The 17,745-nt window shown below is 46.5% G+C and overlaps 1 protein-coding gene across 11 annotated transcripts in view; it reads left to right on the top strand.

The window, feature by feature from the left end:
- Positions 1-17,745, top strand: part of NOS1 (nitric oxide synthase 1) — a 230,922-nt gene that overhangs the window by 174,822 nt on the left and 38,355 nt on the right. For 6 of the 11 annotated variants that reach the window (XM_035257768.3, XM_035257765.3, XM_035257763.3 and 3 more), the window contains 8 exons: positions 2,109-2,210; positions 5,657-5,851; positions 6,415-6,500; positions 10,191-10,335; positions 11,342-11,446; positions 12,016-12,074; positions 14,088-14,189; positions 16,212-16,328. In XM_035257768.3, the coding sequence (XP_035113659.2) occupies positions 2,109-2,210; positions 5,657-5,851; positions 6,415-6,500; positions 10,191-10,335; positions 11,342-11,446; positions 12,016-12,074; positions 14,088-14,189; positions 16,212-16,328 (911 nt within the window). The remainder of the gene's footprint in view (positions 1-2,108; positions 2,211-5,656; positions 5,852-6,414; positions 6,501-10,190; positions 10,336-11,341; positions 11,447-12,015; positions 12,075-14,087; positions 14,190-16,211; positions 16,329-17,745) is intronic. The other 5 variants (XM_078337402.1, XM_035257769.3, XM_078337400.1 and 2 more) reach the window with 1 other exon arrangement.

Here is a 17,745-nt window from a genome sequence, read left to right as displayed (position 1 = left end):
GGGCTGAGTCATCCGTATCTACTAAAAAGTGCTGGAGCGGTGCTTCCTGAAGCCCAGCTTTGGTGAAAGCATCATGATTGCTGTGTTTTTGTCAGCAAATGTCTCTAACAACACTCTGCTGCTGTTGGATTTGTTTCAAAAGAGGGCACTGAGAAACAGAGAAGTTAAGTGCTGGGCCTGTGTCACACAGGAGGTAAGGCATGGAACCAAGATTAGAACCCAGAACTGAGCATTAGATTCGTGTTGTCAAGCCACTCGTGTCAGTGTGGAAAATAGATGCCAGGGATCCTCAGCTTCACCACACATTGGAGTGTACTTAGGGGATTTGTGATGCCCACGTCCCACTCATCAGGGTTCTGATGTCATAGGTCTGGGGTGGGCTCTGGGCATCTGCATTTTGCAAAGTTCCTTCTGAACAACCACTGACGCATGCAAATTTCTTTATTCTTTCTTTCTTTTTTTCTTTTTTTGGTTGGGGGGATGGAGTCTCACTCTGTCACCCAGGTTTGAATGCAGTGGTGCAATCTTGGCTCACTGCAACCTCCACCTCCAAGGTTTAAGCAATTCTCCTGCCTCAGCCTCCCAAGTAGCTGGGACTACAGGTACACGCACCACACCTGTCTATTTCTTTTATTATTGTTTTTAGTAGAGACAGGGTTTCACCATGTTGGCCAGGCTGATCTCGAACTCCTGACCTCAGCTGATCCACCCACCTTGGCCTCCCAAAGTGCAGGGATTACACGCCCAGCCTAAACGACAACTCATACATGCAAACTTCTGTCAGGAAGGAAAAAATGTTGCAGGCAGTTTTCGTAGAGGTTGCTCAAGTTACATTTGGGGATTATTTTTTAAGGAGTTTTTTCCTGCAATTAATTTCTATTCTTTTAACCAAAATAATGTTGTAGAATTAACAGTAGCAGCACGACTGGCTATACACACGTTCCTCTGTCATGCACTGACTCCAGTTGTGTATGTATTCATGGAAAGCAGCATCAAATTTCTTACTTCCCACAAATGTGTCGCTGATAGCAAACCCAACCAGAACCTAATGCCTCAGCCTCAAAGAGTGAGTTAATAAGTCTGCTCTCTGATCTCTGCTTACATTTCAGTTGCAAAAAATAGTCTCCGGGTAACTAAAATGAGCCTCTCTCCCACCCGACCCTCCAATTCCACCTGCCATTATATATAAACATTGACAGCTGGGTCTGGGAGCAGTTTACCCAAACCCAAGAAATTGCTTCATTCTAGCCCCATAATGAGACCTGGGTTCCCTCCAGTGACTAGTATTGACAGCAGAAGTGCAAAGCAGGCTTTAATTAATGCACTTACTATTGGATCTTTGCTGCTCCTGACACCAGCTCCTGCTTCTGCCTTAGCTGTAACATGCATGTCATGAGTTCCTTTTTTTTGCAAGTAATTTTGCCAAAGGCTTCAGCTGCTTGGAGAGCAGCTCTGAGGTCTGGTACATTAGCCATCTCCCTGGGCTCCAACTCTGAGACTAGCTGCTTCTGTGGATGTTGAAAAAGTTGAGGCGCCTCTCTAAGCCTCAATTTTCTTATCTGTCAGATGGAGTCTGGCAGGGGCCTCATGAGCTCAAAACACAAATGGCCTAAATGCTAAGTTGTGACCTCTCTGCGAGTAGAGCAGGATGGATGAAGAGCTTTTCCTACTAGAAAGCAGGTGATACACTCACAGATCTAGATATCTGTTAAAATGCTCCAGAGGCCGGGCATAGTGGCTCACACCTGTAATCCCAGCACTTTGGGAGGCTGAGGCGGGCGGGTCACCTGAGGTCAGGAGTTCAAGACCATCCTGGCCAACGTGTTGAAACCTGTCTCTACTAAAAATACAAAAAAATAGCCAGCCATGGTGGCAGGCACCTGTAGTCCCAGCTACTCAGGAGGCTGAGGCAGGAGAATTGCTTGAACCCAGGAAGGGGAGGTTGCAGTAGGCCGAGACTGCACCACTGCACTCCAGCCTGGACAATAGAGTGAGACTCCATTTAAAAAAAAGAAAAGAAATTCTTTCATGCTACTAGCACTGTCCCTCTTCTATCTGAAATCTAGAGATACCCCAGCCTGTAAATCTGTGTTTCCTTCCTCTTTCAGGAAGTGGCCAAAAAGATGAACCTGGACATGAGGAAGACATCCTCCCTGTGGAAGGACCAGGCCCTGGTGGAGATCAATATCGCAGTTCTCTACAGTTTCCAGGTAACACCAGTCTGCACCACCAGCGGCAAGCCTCAAATGGGAGCTCAAACCTTTCAGAGCCTTGGTGCAGAGGGTCAAGAGACCTCACTGCCAGACATCACCCTTGGGGGCATTGTGTCCATGAGCATGGTCTGTATTCCATCCTGCATGCCCTCCTCTCCAGTGTGGACCTTGGGTGTAGACCATCTGATGAAGAGATGAACAGATGTTGGCAGGGGGAGGGGCAGTGTTCTGTCTTGTTGCTTAGAGTTCCTTAGAATTCAAACAAGAGGCATTCTCTCTGTCTTGTCATCTCTTAGGGCCTCAGATTATCATATAACAGAGACAAATACTCTTCAACATCATCAGAAACATGTAGACTCCTAAATGCATGAGGCTGTGCTAAATGGCATTATAGCAGGATGGCTGGAAAATCTATCAGCTAAGTCACATCGCTTTTTTTTTTTTTTGAGACAGACTTTCACTTTTGTCATCCAGACTGGAGAGCAGTGGCATGATCTTGGCTGACTGCAACCTCTGCCTCCCGGGTTCAAGCAATTCTCCTGCCTCAGCCTCCTGAGTAGCTGGGATTACAGGTGCCCACCACCATGCCCAGCTAATTTTTGTATTTTTAGTAGAGACGGGGTTTCAACATGTTGGCCAGGCTGGTCTTGAACTCCTGACCTCAGGTGATCCGGCCGCCTCAGACTCCCAAAGTGCTGGGATTACAGGCGTGAACCATGCCCGGCCACCACAACACTTTTGAGAGCCAGAGGGAGACACTAGTAGTAACTATGCCAGGACAATGGGCATCAAATAGGATTCTTCTGGGCCAACCAGGAGACCTGGAGAATAGAAGTTTCTGTCTATAATAGGGACCATCACTATCTTCTGGGGTCTTCCAGTCTGGGCAGTTAGACCCCTGTAGATGCTCGTAAGAGACACACGCGGCCAGCAGAATGAAGGCGTTAAATCTAGCTGTGAATGGATAGGAATAGAAGCCATAGGTCCCCATCTCAGATGTGGATGCAGTGGGTGCACTGAGGAATGTCAAAGGAAAGGGAAAAGTTCAGACAGAGCAAGAGGGAAAGTGGCCACCTCCCTTCTCTCCCATAGAGAATGAGGTTTCAGGAGCATGGCATATGGCCTGATGAACTGGTATGAAGTCTGTCAAGCCAGAGACAATAGGATGTGAGTGAGATGAATAATGAAAACTAGCTGGGTGCAGTGGCTCACGCCTGTAATCCCACCACTTTGGGAGGCTGAGGCGGGCGGATCACCTGAGGTCAGGAGTTCGAGACTAGCCTGGCCAACAGGGTGAAACCCTGTCTCTACTAAAAATACAAAATTAGCCAGGCATGGTGGTGCATGCCTGTAATCCCAGCTACTCAGGAGGATGAGGCAGGAGAATCACTTGAACTTGGGAGATGGAGGTCGCAGTGAGCTGAGATCAGGCCACTACACTCCAGCCTGGGTGACAAGAGCGAGACTCCATCTCAAAAAAAAAAAAAGATGAATAATGAAAACAGAAAAGTGCAGGAAGGGGGCAAGGTGGGCAGAGAGAGAAAACATCACTTGGACAAAGATATGAATTCAAACCCATCAACCACAGCAGGCCCCAGGGCCGGCTTTCCCTGACAGCTAGTCCACCCCCACCCATCTCAGCTGTGATGGACTTGTTGTATTTCTTAATTGACTCATCTTTATTACTTAAAAATGTGTATTTTAAGATTTCATATCACCACTCTAAATGGAGAGCCAGCACTGTTTGCCATAAATATAAGGTAATTGTAATACTAAATACATAAACAAGCAAACACCAGGAGAACAAAACAAAAGGGAGCAATTGTAGCTAGATACTTCCTCTTATTTACAAAAAATGGGGGAGGGGCAGTGGATGCAGTGGCTCACGCCTGTAATCCCAGCACTTTGAGAGGCCAAGGCAGGTGGATCACTTGAGGCCAGGAGTTTGAGACCAACCTGGGCAACATAGTGAGACCCTGCCTCTATAATAAATAACAAATAAAAAAAGAAGATATACAAATGATCAACAAACATGAAAAACATGCTCAACATCACTAATTATCAGGAAAATGCAAATCAAAACCACAATGTGATACCACCATACTCCTGTAAGAATGGTCATAAACAAAAAATAATAGATGTGGATGTGGATGCTGCGAAAAGGGAACACTTCTGCACTGCTGGTGGGAATGGAAACTAGTACAATGACTACAGAAGACAAAGCGGGGATTCCCTAAAGAACTATAAGGCCAGGCGCAATGGCTCACACCTGCAATCCCAGCACTTTGGGAGGCTGAGGCGGATGGATCGTTTGAGGTCAGGAGTTCGAGACCAGCCTGGCTAACATGGTGAAGCCTGTCTCTACTAAAAATACAAAAGTTAACCAGGCAGTAGTGCATTTGCCTGTAATCCCAGCTACTTGGGAGGCTGAGGCAGGAGAATCGCTTGAGCCTGGAAGGCAGAGGTTGCAGTGAGCTGAGATTGTGCCATTACGCTCCAGTCTGGGTGACAGAATGAGACCCTGTCTAAAAAAAAAAGCAAAAAACTAAAAGCAGAACTACTTTTGATCCAGCAATCCCACTACTGGGTATTTACCCAGAGGAAAAGAAGTCATTATACAAAAAAGATACTTGCACACACATTTATAGCAACACAATTCGCAGATTGCTAAAAATGTGGAACTAACCTAAATGCTCATCAGTCAACAAGTAAATAAACTGTGGTATGTGTGCGCATATATATGACTGAAAGAAAGGTGAGTGATATATATATATATGATGGAATTTATGTATATAAATTTATATATATATAATGCAATACTACTCAGCTGTAAATGGGAATGAATTCATGGCATTCACAGCAACCTGGATGAGACTGGAGATTATTATTCTAAGTGAAGTAACTCAGGAATGGAAAACTAAACATCGTATATTCTCACCCATAAGTGGGAGCTAAGCAATGAGGATGCAAAGGCATAAGAATGACGTGGTGGACTTTGGGGACTCAGGAGGAAAGCATGCAAAGGGTGAGGAATAAAAAGCTACAAATGGGGTTCAGTGTGTCCTGCTCAGGTGATGGGTATACCAAGGCCTCACAAATCACCACGCACGTAACCAAATAAATACCACCTGTTCCCCCCAAAACCTATAAAAATTAAAAAATTTAAAAAGAAAGAAAAATGTGGGGGTTGGGATGGGAGAGAGGAAGATTGGCGAGATCCACAAGGAAGGTGTTAAAGACGCCATAGCACCCGATGAAGACTTTCTCCTGAGTCTATGTAGAAGGACTGGACGAGAAACGCAGAGAGAATCACCGTTTCCCTTCACACTGCTCTACACCATCTCTGGGACCTACCTTTGGGAAATGCTGCTCTGTGGGGAAGGCAGTCCTCACAATACCCCAGCTTCTTGTGCCTCCTGACCCCGTCCCCTCTCCTCCCGCAGAGCGACAAAGTGACCATTGTTGACCATCACTCTGCCACTGAGTCCTTCATTAAGCACATGGAGAATGAGTACCGCTCCCGGGGAGGCTGCCCTGCCGACTGGGTGTGGATCGTGCCCCCCATGTCCGGAAGCATCACCCCTGTGTTCCACCAGGAGATGCTCAACTACCGGCTCACCCCCTCCTTCGAATACCAGGTCCTGCCCTGTCCCTGCCTCTTTTCATATTAAGTGTTCTGTGTCTGGTGGTTTGGTGTGTGTATCACATTTAGGCTCATTTCAACCCAGACTAGCAGTCTGGACACTCAATAGCCACGTGTGGCTGCTAGCTACCATATTGCACAGCACAGTTCTCGCTGAAAGAACAGGAGAGACTGTATGAGGCTGACATGATGGCTCATGCCTGTAATCCCAGTAATTTGGGAGGTTAAGACGGGAGGGTGACTTGAGGCCAGGAGTTTGAGATCAGCCTGAGCAACATAGTGAGACCCCCATCTCTAAAAAAAATTTTTTTTAATTAGCAGGTTGGGCATGGTTGGGCTGAGGGGGTAGAGCTAGTAGGACACTGCCAAGGCTGGACCACCCACTGGGAAAGGATCCCACCTGCATCCGTACCCCCAAGGCGGTCACCACTGGGCAGAATTCTTCCCTTCAGGGGCCAAAGGTCAGGCAGCCATAGCCCCAGGGGTCCTGAGCATCTCCAGCAGGAGCCAGATGCCCTCACTGCAGTGAGTGACCATAGCTCTCTCCTCTCTTCTCAGCCTGATCCCTGGAACACCCACGTCTGGAAAGGCACCAATGGGACTCCCACAAAGCGGCGAGCCATTGGCTTCAAGAAGCTGGCAGAGTAAGTTTCCTGCAGTGGGCAGGTCAGGTGGATGTGCCCACAAACTCAGAGAGCTTGGAGGAGAGAAGAGGGCTGGGCGGATGCCTGTGCCCTCTGACCTCTCTGTAAGAGAGGGCACACGCCATGCTAATTTTATATATTTTTTGTAGAGATGGGGCTTTGTCATGTTGGCCAGGCTGGTCTCGAACTCCTGACTCAGGTGATCCACTCTGCCTTGGCCTCCCAAAGTACTGGGATCACAGGTGTGAACCTTCTTCTCCAGCCGGTGTGCCTTCTTTATCTCTGAGTCTGAGCTGTGAATGTGGTTTCAACCCTTCTTCTCAGCCTTACTTTCCTCACCCCAGTTTCCTAAATTCTTGTCCTGGAGGCAGTGGTGTGTTGGCAAACCAGCCCTCCTAATAATAATAATAGTAATACCTTGATTTTTTTTTTTTTTTTTGAGATGGAGTCTCTCTCTTGCCCAGGCCGGAGTGCAATGGTGCAATCTCAGCTCACTGCAACCTCCATCTCCCAGGTTGAAGTGACTCTCCTGCCTCAGCCTCCAGAGTAGCTGAGATTACAGGTGTGCACCACTATGCCTGGCTAATTTTTGTATTTTTAGTAGAGATGGGGTTTCACCATGTTGGCCAGGCTGGTCTCAAAGTCCTGACCTGGTGATCTACCCACCTTGGCCTCCCAAAGTACTGGGATTACAGGCGTGAGCCACCATGCCTGGCCACCTTGATTTTAATATTTGCCAGTTTCCATAATGTAAATATTCTCCCTATGATCAATTCCTTCTTTTTCTTTCTTTCTTTCTCTTTTTTCTTTTCTTTTCTCTCTCTCTTTCTCTTTTTTCTTTTCTTTTCTTTCATTCTTTGCTTCCTTCCTTCTTTTTTTCTTTCTTTCTCTTTCTTTTCTTTTCTTTCTTCTTGGGTCTCACTCTGTTGCCCAGGCTGGAGGGGTCTCACTTTGTTGCCCAGGCTAGTCTCAAACACCTGGCCTCAAGCAATCCTCCTTCCTCAGCCTCCCAAAGTGTTAGGATTACAGGTGTGAGCCACTGCACCTGGCCTAGGAAGTCACAGAACCCAGAGTAGAAAGGAGCTAGAGTTAGTCGGCTCCAGCACACTATTGCCTGGAGAGCACCCTCGTTCAGGACTGACCCCTAATTTTACTCATTCATTCATTTACTCATTCATTCATTAGCTAGGTGTTGTGGCACACACCTGTAGTCCTAACTATTCAGATTCTGTCAGGCACCGTGCAGAGCTCCAAGGGGATCATGGCAAGCTAGACGAACACTGTCCCTGCTGTCAGGAAGCTCACAGCCATTCCTTTGTCAAAGAATCAATAAATACAGTAAACATGGCCACTGCAAAAGGTACCATCGAGGAATGGTTCCTGGAAATAATAATGGCTCGAGGAGTTTGGGAGTTCAGGGAGGGCTTCCTACAGGAGGTGGCTATAGAAAAAAGAATGAAATGAATGAAGTTTAAGCAAGGAAGGGAGGGAAGAGGGCTATGGCCTGAGACTACTGAGGAGTGATTTTCCTGAAGAATTCCTGACTGCAGGGGACCAGCAGACAAGTAGGGTGGGTTAACTAATAAGTAGGATTTAATGGGGATGCCAGCCTTCTGCCCCAAAAAAAGAGAACCCCACTGATCCACTTAGCATAGACCACTGTTTGGAGCTTTTTTTCAGAAGACACTACTCTCTTTCCCCAGCTCCCTCGGGTCCAGAATTCTCTAGTTGTACAACAGGTGCCATCTAAGCCTTGGGCCCCAGAGGCAAGACACTGGTGGGTCTTCAAGGGACTCAACCCCATGTCCTGGCTCCATTAATAGAGCCCATGGAATCTCTCTCTGTCTCTCTCCCTCTCTTTCCCCTTCCACCGCAATCCCATCCCCCAGCCAACAAGAACACATCATCAGCCACCATTTCCCTAACGAGACTATCTCAGATATTCTCAGGGAGGGCAATCATTGGCTTCAGTTCAGCTACTGTCTCTGGGGAGGGAAGGGAGGGAGGAGAGGGAGAAATTTAAAACATTAATTGCACTATTAAGTTTTGGGTAGTAACAATGGGAATTAATTATAGATGCATCTTTGCGCTCAGATTATTCAAAGGGAACCCTCCAGGTACCTTGTATTTCTGTCTGTTTCTTCCCATTAGCTAAGTCTTCCTGCAGCATGGGCCGTTTTCCCTGATTCTAAAAAATAATGAACTTAACACCGCTAATCCCAGGTGGGGGGAAATTAGCAATTTGTCTGCACAGAGATTCCTACTTACAACAGGGAGACTCGTTCAGGAGTTAAGCCCGGGTATTCCTGAGCCTCAGACCTGTCTGCTACATGCCCCAGAACTCGCCCTGCCCAGTAGCGGGGAAGGAAGAGACACTGGTTTGGGCTTCTCTGTTTAGCTAGAAAGAGGCTGCATCTGATGTTCAGACTCCCCAGGGTATCTGTGGCAGCAGCTTTTAAAATTCATAAATTTTATTTACTTTTTTATAGAAACAAGGTCTCACTATGTTAATCAAGCTTGTTTCAAACCCTTGCCCTCAAGTGATCCTCCCGCCTCAGCCACCCAAAGTGCCAGGATCACAAGCATGAACCACTGTGCTCATCCCATAACTTCTTTTGATAGATATTTATTTAGTGCCTATTGAATATCAGGCTCTGTGCAAGACCCTAGACATGCTTTGCTAAATAAGCCAGACCTGGTCCTTCCCTTGTGGATCTATAAACCTCTAAAACCCCATCAAACTCAATGCCTAGTGGCTTATTAGTGATTCATTTCTCTCTCTCTGTCATTCACACATGTGCATACACATACACATACACATACACATACACATACACATACACATACACATACACATACACATACACATTAGAATATAAGCCCCAAGACCGGGCATGGTGGCTCCTGCCTGTAATCCCAGCACTTTGGAAGGCCAAGGCAGGTGGATCACCTAAGGTCAGAAGTCCGAGGCCAGCCTGCCCAAGATGGTGAAACCCCAGTCTCTGCTAAAAATGCAAAAAATTAGCCAGGCATGGTGGCATGCACCTGTAGTCCCAGGTACTCAGGAGGCTCAGGCAGGAGAATAGCTAGAACACAGGAGGTGGAGGCTGCAGTGAGCCTAGATTGCACCATTGCACCCCAACCTGGGTGACAAGAGCAAAACTCCATCTCAAAAAAGAAAAAAGAATATGAGCCCCATGTCAGCTGCATGCCATAGCTATGTTCTCTATGGTCTCCAGTTCCTGCGACAATACTAACACATAGTTAGGCATTTAACAAATATCTGATGAATGCAAGAGAAAGGAAATGGATGAATAATCATCTTTTGAGACAATCCTTGGCAAACCAAGGTTCTTAAGCCTGGGATCAATCAAGTACCAAGCTAACAAAACTATTCCTTTTAACTCATGACTAATTGCTCTGGTGGGATTTAATAGAGGATTTAATATCCAACATTATCTCTAGAGAAGTTAAAAAATAAAATAAAGGATTTACTAATACTTTAATAATATGGTGCTTGAACTCAAGGGCTTCAAGTGTCTCTGAGGAAACCCCTTCAGCCATCAAAGATCAAAAGAGTTCTCTTCTGTTATATTTCATGGATCCTGGTTCTTGCATGAAAGTCCCAATCCAGCATCTTCTCTCCCCTGTTCTGTTTCCCATTTTTCCTCTCCATCCTCTTCCCTCCAGAGCTGTCAAGTTCTCGGCCAAACTGATGGGGCAAGCTATGGCCAAGAGAGTCAAAGCGACCATCCTCTATGCCACAGAGACCGGCAAATCACAAGCTTATGCCAAGACCTTGTGTGAGATCTTCAAACATGCCTTTGATGCCAAGGTAGGTGGGGGCAGCAGTAGCTTCCCCAGCTTCTCATGGTAAATAAAGGCAGGAATGGGGAGAAAGACAAGTCAGCAGAGAAGAAGGCTTCAGCAAAGGATGAAAACACACCTGACGATGCCTATCAGCTCGCACACACATTTGCATACATGTCAGGGGACTGTGATATCCCTCTCCCCGTGAACCCTTCAGGAGTCCAGGAGTCACAAAATGAAGTTTCCCTCTTACGTGCAAAATGTTAGAGGGTGTGTAAGAAACCATTCTGAGGTCAGTTTGGGAAGCTTTGCCTGAAGTGCAGCTCAGTGGTTTTTATTGCTGTTGCGGGACTTCTCAGAGCCTGTAATCTGTAAGCATGTGTTATAATCTCCAAAAGAGGCGAGGATAGGATATAAATGTTTCCCAAATATATTTGACTGTGGATCACTTGTTTTCATGAAGCATCTCAGGAGACTGGGATTTTCTAGAACCTATTTCGAGAAGTGTTGCTCAGACAATGATGAGACACAGGGCAATCATCTTTCCAGAAGGCAGGTATCTCAGACTGGTTTAGCCAGGTGCTCCCACGCTGAGGGGAGGATTAGAGACGATGTTGAGAAGACTTGGTCAGCTTTAGCCAGGTCGTTCCCAGCCTGACTGGGGTCAGGAAGAATCCGGGACCGATTGTCTATAAGAATCCCAAGGGATTCCATCCAAATCTGTCTCTAGTGTCTGCCAACCTCTTGAACCATTACCCCCAGACTCTCCACAGTCCTTCAGGCCACAGTGATCATAGTAAGTTCCCACGCTACCAAAAAGCATTTCGTTCTTCCCACTTGGGCCCATTGAATTGTTAACACCCCAGATCTTTTGTTTCTCCTTCCAAAGGAGATGACTTGACTCCAAATGACACATTTTTCCTTTCTGTCCTCTTCTCCTTCCCCCATCACTTTTTGTCTCTCCCACCTCTTTTCTCTCCTCATCCCCTTCTTCCTCTCCCCATCCCATACCTGTGCCCCCATCCGCCTAGGTTATGTCCATGGAAGAATATGACATCGTGCACCTGGAACATGAAACTCTGGTCCTTGTGGTTACCAGCACCTTTGGCAACGGAGATCCCCCTGAGAATGGGGAGGTGAGATGAGCTTTTACCTGTTCAAGAGTGTGGTTCCATCATTGGGAAGAAGGGGGCTACAGTTGAGAGTCTTCCTATACCTCCTATTCAGTAGCAAACGCTCCGAGAGCCTCAAAGCCAGTAATTTCCATTTGGATCCAAGTTATCCCAAAGATTGGACAGTTCCAAGTCCTCAGTCTACTGGTGTCCACTAGTTAGCAAGTCCCTGGTGAAAATATTGTCACCTAAGTCAGCCGTTTGTTTGCAGTGGCTGCTCCCATCATGAGCTTGATGTCCTCTGCTGTAGATGAAGGATGTGGGGACAATATTTTTATAGAGAGAAGTCTCCAAAGGGAAGTTGTGTGCTGGGGGTAGGGAGTCCACACCTGTAGTCGTTTAAACAGCAGGGGTATCAGCTGCATCTGCAACCCCAGCATTACTGTCCAGCCTGAGCCCCTGACCTCTCTTGACATCCTGGCCTCCGGGCATCAGTCTCCTCTTTGACAGCCGGGACCCCAGATCCTCAGTGCCCAACCTGATTTCCCACTTACTAAGATGTGCTAATTTCACCCATCTGTTTTGGCCTCCAGAAATTCGGCTGTGCATTGATGGAAATGAGGCACCCCAACTCTGTGCAGGAAGAAAGGAAGTAAGTGAATGACCCCTCTGACATCACCCACCATCCCCTGAGGGTAACTGGACATTGACATTTGGCACCTGGTATTCACATTTGAGTTCTGGGTGGTGGTTGTAATCTGATGTCCATTTGTGATGGGTCTTAGTTATGAGGTATCTGCAGTCTACTGGGGCCAATATTTTGGTTTCTGAGTCACTTCACAGCCTTATACCTCAGTTTCCTTTTCTATTAAATAGAGATTATAGCACCTGCCTTGACTTTCTAATTAGTAAGAATCAAATCAGAAACTAGATGTAAGAGCACTGTGTAAATATTGTTCTTATTCTTTTTCCCTCTTTGGGAACCTACATTCAAAATCAGTGCAAGGCAGTCAGGCATGGTAGCACACGCCTGTAGTCTCAGCGGCTCTGGAGGCTGAGCTGGAAGAATCACCTGACCCCAAGAATTTGAGGCCAGCCTAAACAGCCAGACCCGTAAAAAAAAAAAGTTTCTAAAATCAAAGAATGGAACTTCTTTCCTTAGAAGCTTACTGTCTCATGCTCATGGTAAAGTCACAGCTAATGTAGAAATTGAATTCAAAAGATAAGATACCTCGTAAGACAAAACATACCTGTAGTCAAAAATATGTTTGCAATGGAACTGCATCTAATGTGGGATTGAGTTCTAAAGGTATTTGGTAAAGTAAAAAAGCATCTAATCAAACTTACCATTCATGGCTGGGCATGGTGGCTCACGCCTGTAATCTTAGTCCTGCGGGAGGCTGAGGTAAGAGGATTGCTTGAAGCCAGGAGTTCAAACCAGCTGGTGCAATATAGCAAGATCTCATCTCTGCAAAAAAAAAAATTTTTTAATTAGCTGGACATGGTGGTGTGCACCTGTAGTCTCAGCTACTCCAGAGGCTGAGGCAGGATCACTTGAGCTCAGGGAATTGAGGCTACAGTGAGCCATAACTGTACCACGGCACCCCAGCCTGGACAACAGAGCAAAACCCTGTCTCTAAAAACTATATATTTTTTTGAGATGGAGTTTCACTCTTATTACCAAAGCTGGAGTACAATGGCTTGATCTCGGCTCACTGCAACCTTTGCCTCTGCGGTTCAAGCAATTCTGCAACCTCAGCCTCCCAAGTAGCTGTGACTATAGGCATGTACCACCACACCTAGCTAATTTTTGTATTTTTAGTAGAGACAGGGTTTCACCATGTTGGCCAGGCTGGTCTTGAACTCCTGACCTCAAGTGATCCACCTGCCTCAGCCTCCCAAAGTGCTGTCACCGCACCTGGCCAAAAAAAAAATTTTAATTACCCTTGAAAAGTCCTTGCATCCCCCATAAGGTATAGAACATACAGTGTGTGCACACTGAGCTGCCTTTCGATGAGGCCAACTCGGTATTTGCTCCAGTGGGGAGCAGATCCCTGTGTCTGAAGGTGAACATCAAGTGCTGTGGCTGGCTGGTGTTTATTGACTGTGTTAAGCAGAAAATCCTTTCTGAGGCCAGGCAGGGTGGTTTATACCTGTAATTCCAGCACTTTGGGAGGCCAGGGCAGGAGGATCACCTGAGTCAGGAGTTCAAGACCTGCCTGACCAACATGGTGAAACCTAACTCTACTAAAAACATAAAAATTAGCTGGGCATGGTAGTGTACACCTGTAATCCCAGCTGCTTGGGAAGCTGAGGCAGGAGAATCACCTGAAGCCAAGAGGTGGAGGTTGTAGTGAGCTGAGATCGCGCCACTGCACTCCAGCCTGGTGACAGAGCGAGACTCCATCTCAAAGAAAAAAAAATAGAAAGAAAATCGCTTTTGATTTTCTTTGTTCGGCGAATGTGCTGCCAGACTCACATGTTTTGATACTCAGACTGTTGCTGAGCTCCTGTGGTCAGCCCTCGTTCTACACCCACCTCCAGCATCTTAGTCCTCACTCTCCCCACCACTCTCCTTCCCACCCCATCCTGGGAGGCCTCTTAGCAGGTTCCCTCTCACCCCTCCTTCAGGGAGAGATAGGGCACCATCGATTCTCCCCTCTAGGTACCCGGAACCCTTGCGTTTCTTTCCCCGTAAAGGGCCTCCCCTCCCCCGTGGTGACACAGAAGTCCACAGTCTGGCTGCAGCCCGTGACAGCCAGCACAGGTAGAGTGTGCATGTGTGTGCATGTGCACATGTGTGCTTAATGCCCAATGCCTGAGCATCCAAGGCCACACATCTAGGTCTCAAGGAGACCCGAGTTCTAACCCAAGCTGTGTTACTAACTCACTAAGTAACCTTGAGCAAGTCACTTCTGTGGGCCTCGGTCTTTCTCATCTGCCAAATGGGGAGAGGTTATCTCTGCCTTACCCAGTTCTGTGGCCTGCTGGCAGGGTCAAAGGGTAACAACAAAGAGGAAAGCATTTGGAAAAACCTCCAGCCTCATACAAATGCACGTGCTGTTATTTTTACCCACAAACATCAACCATGCCTCCCACACTAACAACACAGCCACCCCCTGATATATTCCATGACTCAATGTGAGACTATTTTAGGGCAGAAAATACACTTACATATATTTAGAACTTTCCTGATGCTGGAGCAAAAACTTAAAAGAACATCCGGCTTAGAAACCCTGCTGTCAGAATGCACCATTTCTTTTCTTTTCTTTTTTCTTTTCTCGTCTTCTTTTTTTTTTTGAGATGGAGTTTCGCTCTTGTTACCCAGGCTGGAGTGCAATGGCGCGATCTCGGCTCACCGCAACCTCCGCCTCCTGGGTTCAGGCAATTCTCCTGCCTCAGCCTCCCGAGTAGCTGGCACTACAGGCATGCGCCACCATGCCCAGATAATTTTTGTATTTTTAGTAGAGACGGGGTTTCACCATGTTGACCAGGATGGTCTCAATCTCTTGACCTCGTGATCCACCCGCCTCGGCCTCCCAAAGTGCTGGGATTACAGGCATGAGCCACCGCGCCCGGCCTCTTGTCTTCTTTTTCTCTTTTTTTTTCTTTTCTTGTTTTTCGGATTTTTTTTATCTTTGGTAACTAGATTTGTGTGTTGAGTTTGCTTCTTGAATTTGGGGTTTTGTTTTGGAGTTTTGGTTGTGTGTTCCTTTGGTTGTGGATGTTTTTGTTCGCATTTGCTTTGTTTTGCTTTGCCTTGCCTGAGAGCAACACTTAGCACTTTTAGAGGAAAACTGAGAAATTGGATTTTTTTTTTAGTCTCAAGGTTCCTGAGCCTTTCATGCTAAGGTTTGAGTCCCGATGACATCTTCCTTCACCTTCAAAATAGTTTAATTAAAAAATGCAATCTCTTTCCATGCCAGGTGTCAGTGCTGAGCGTTTTTTGTGAAATGTGACAGAGCCCTGAAGTGTCTAAGGACCATAACTTTACAGAAGGACAGTATTGAGTGGGATGCTCCAGCACTGTCCGCAAGAACTTTCTACAGAGATGTAAATGCTCTATATCTGTGCTGTCCACCATAGCAACCACTAGCCACATGTGGCTCTGGAGCACCTGAAATGTGACTAGGGCAAGTGACCTGGACCCTGTGGTTCTCAAACCTGGATGCACATCAGAATCACCTAGGGAGGTTTGCAGTGTACCAACCACATTGACTTGTATTTAATTCAAATTAATTTAACTTTAGATAGCCACACTTAGCCAGTGGCTGCCATCTTGGACAGCATAGTCTGGTTTCTAGCTACTTAAAGTTTGGAGACACTGGAATCTCCTATGAGCTTCTTAGAAATGCAGAACCCCAAGCTAGGTCCCAGACCTGCTTAATCAGAATCTGCATTTTAATGAAATCCCAGGATGATTCCTGTGTACATTAAAATTTGAGAAACGAGAAAACGTGGTCTAATGGTTTCGGAGGGTGGTTAGTTCTATTCCTGACTTCTTACTGATTTAATTGTTTCAACTTTATGGGTCTCAAGTTTCCTGAGTTAAGCATAGCTGGAAGCCTTTTAAGTGCCAGTAAGGTCAAGTGCAGATGAACAGCTACCACTGTGGTGGGCATGGGTAAGTTGGCAGATTATAAAAGAGGCCATGGGAGTGTTATGGTTTGACTCAACATACAAGAGAAGGCCCTAGAATCAGGACTGGTAACTTGAAGATTCATCAAGGGTGTTGATCTCAGGAGGGAGCTCCAGGCCAGAACTCACAGGTTCTCTTTGATTTTGGCAGGAGCTACAAGGTCCGATTCAATAGCGTCTCCTCCTACTCTGACTCCCAAAAATCATCAGGCGATGGACCCGACCTCAGAGACAACTTTGAGAGTGCTGGACCCCTGGCCAATGTGAGGTGAGCAAGGGGATAACGGGGTCGGGGGTCAGAGAAGACCAAGGCTCCCGGGGAGCTGGACCTAGTTACAAAATGAGCTCTTTGTTGTGGGGAGGGAGTCTCCCTCCTATGCCCATTCATTTCTCATAAAACCAGCTGCATGGCTGTCTAGGACCCCTCCCACCCATTAAGTCACTTTGCCTGGTTTCCCCATGCACCATTTTTTATCCTTTATGTGTCTTCTTTTTCTATGCACACTCCCTCACTTCCCATTACCCAAGGTTCACCCCATTATTTGTGCTGAAGGATATCAATCCCTGGATATTGCTCAACAAGCTGCCCTTCCCAATAGCTGTGGTATATACTTAATAGAAGCTTCTGTAGACACCCGGCTATGGCCCAATGGCTCTCAACCCTAGAGGCTCATCAAAGTCACCTAGAGAGGTTTGCAGCATACTAATACAATAGCCAAACCTCATCTCCAGAGATTCTGATGGAATTGATCTAGAATTGGGCTCATGTGTTGCTTTTTTTCTTTTTCTTTAAGTCTCTCCAACTGACTCTAACATGCAGATTTGACAAATACTGCCCTAACCCTGCGTTATGTTGTGGCATAGTCACATACTATGACACAATTTGAGGAAGTATGTGAACAATTGTTTTATATTACAATAGTTGTGTGTTCAGTTTAATGGGTTCTCAGAAGGAAAGAAAACTGGGATGTCAAACCCTTGGTTTCATGGATACTGATCAAGACAAGCCCGATGTGAGTTGTCCCATAGGAAGGACATTCAGGCCTGGCCACAGATCTCTCAGACCTTCGCTAATGGAACCTTCTCCATCATTAGCTAGAGCAATGCTTAGTACATAACATAGATCACTGTTTGTTAGATATCAGAACATCTCTTATGTCCTCCAGGACATTGTAAAATAGGATTTATGGTTTTTTGTTTGTTTGATGCTGTTGTTGTTGTTTAAGAGATGGAGTCTCACTGTCACCCAGGCTGGAGTGCAGTGGCACGATCTCAGCTCACTGCAACATCCACCTCCCGGGTTCAAGAGATTCTCCTTTCTCCTACCTCAGCCTCCTGAGTAGCTGGGACTGCAGGTGCATGCCGCCATGCCCAGCAATTTTTTTTTTTTTTTTAAGTAGAGACCGAGTTTCATTATGTTGCCCAGGCTGGTCTTGAACTCCTGAGTTCAGGCAATCCAATTGCCTCGACCTCCCAAAGTGCTAGGATTACAGGTGTGAGGCCACCGCACCCAGCCTAGGCTTTATGCTTTAAAGCAATTTTAGTTGACAGCAAAGTGAGCAGAAAGTACAGAGAGTTCCCATATCTTCCTTTCCCTACACAGGCTCTCTCCTCCTATCAGCATCCTGCACCAGAGTGGTGCATTTGTTAGAATGATGCACCTACATGACACGTCATTATCAGCC

This window comes from Callithrix jacchus, chromosome 9 (genome assembly GCF_049354715.1).
Source record: "Callithrix jacchus isolate 240 chromosome 9, calJac240_pri, whole genome shotgun sequence".
Classification (NCBI taxonomy): Eukaryota; Metazoa; Chordata; class Mammalia; order Primates; family Cebidae; genus Callithrix; species Callithrix jacchus.
This window is presented reverse-complemented; position numbering and strand designations above follow the sequence as displayed.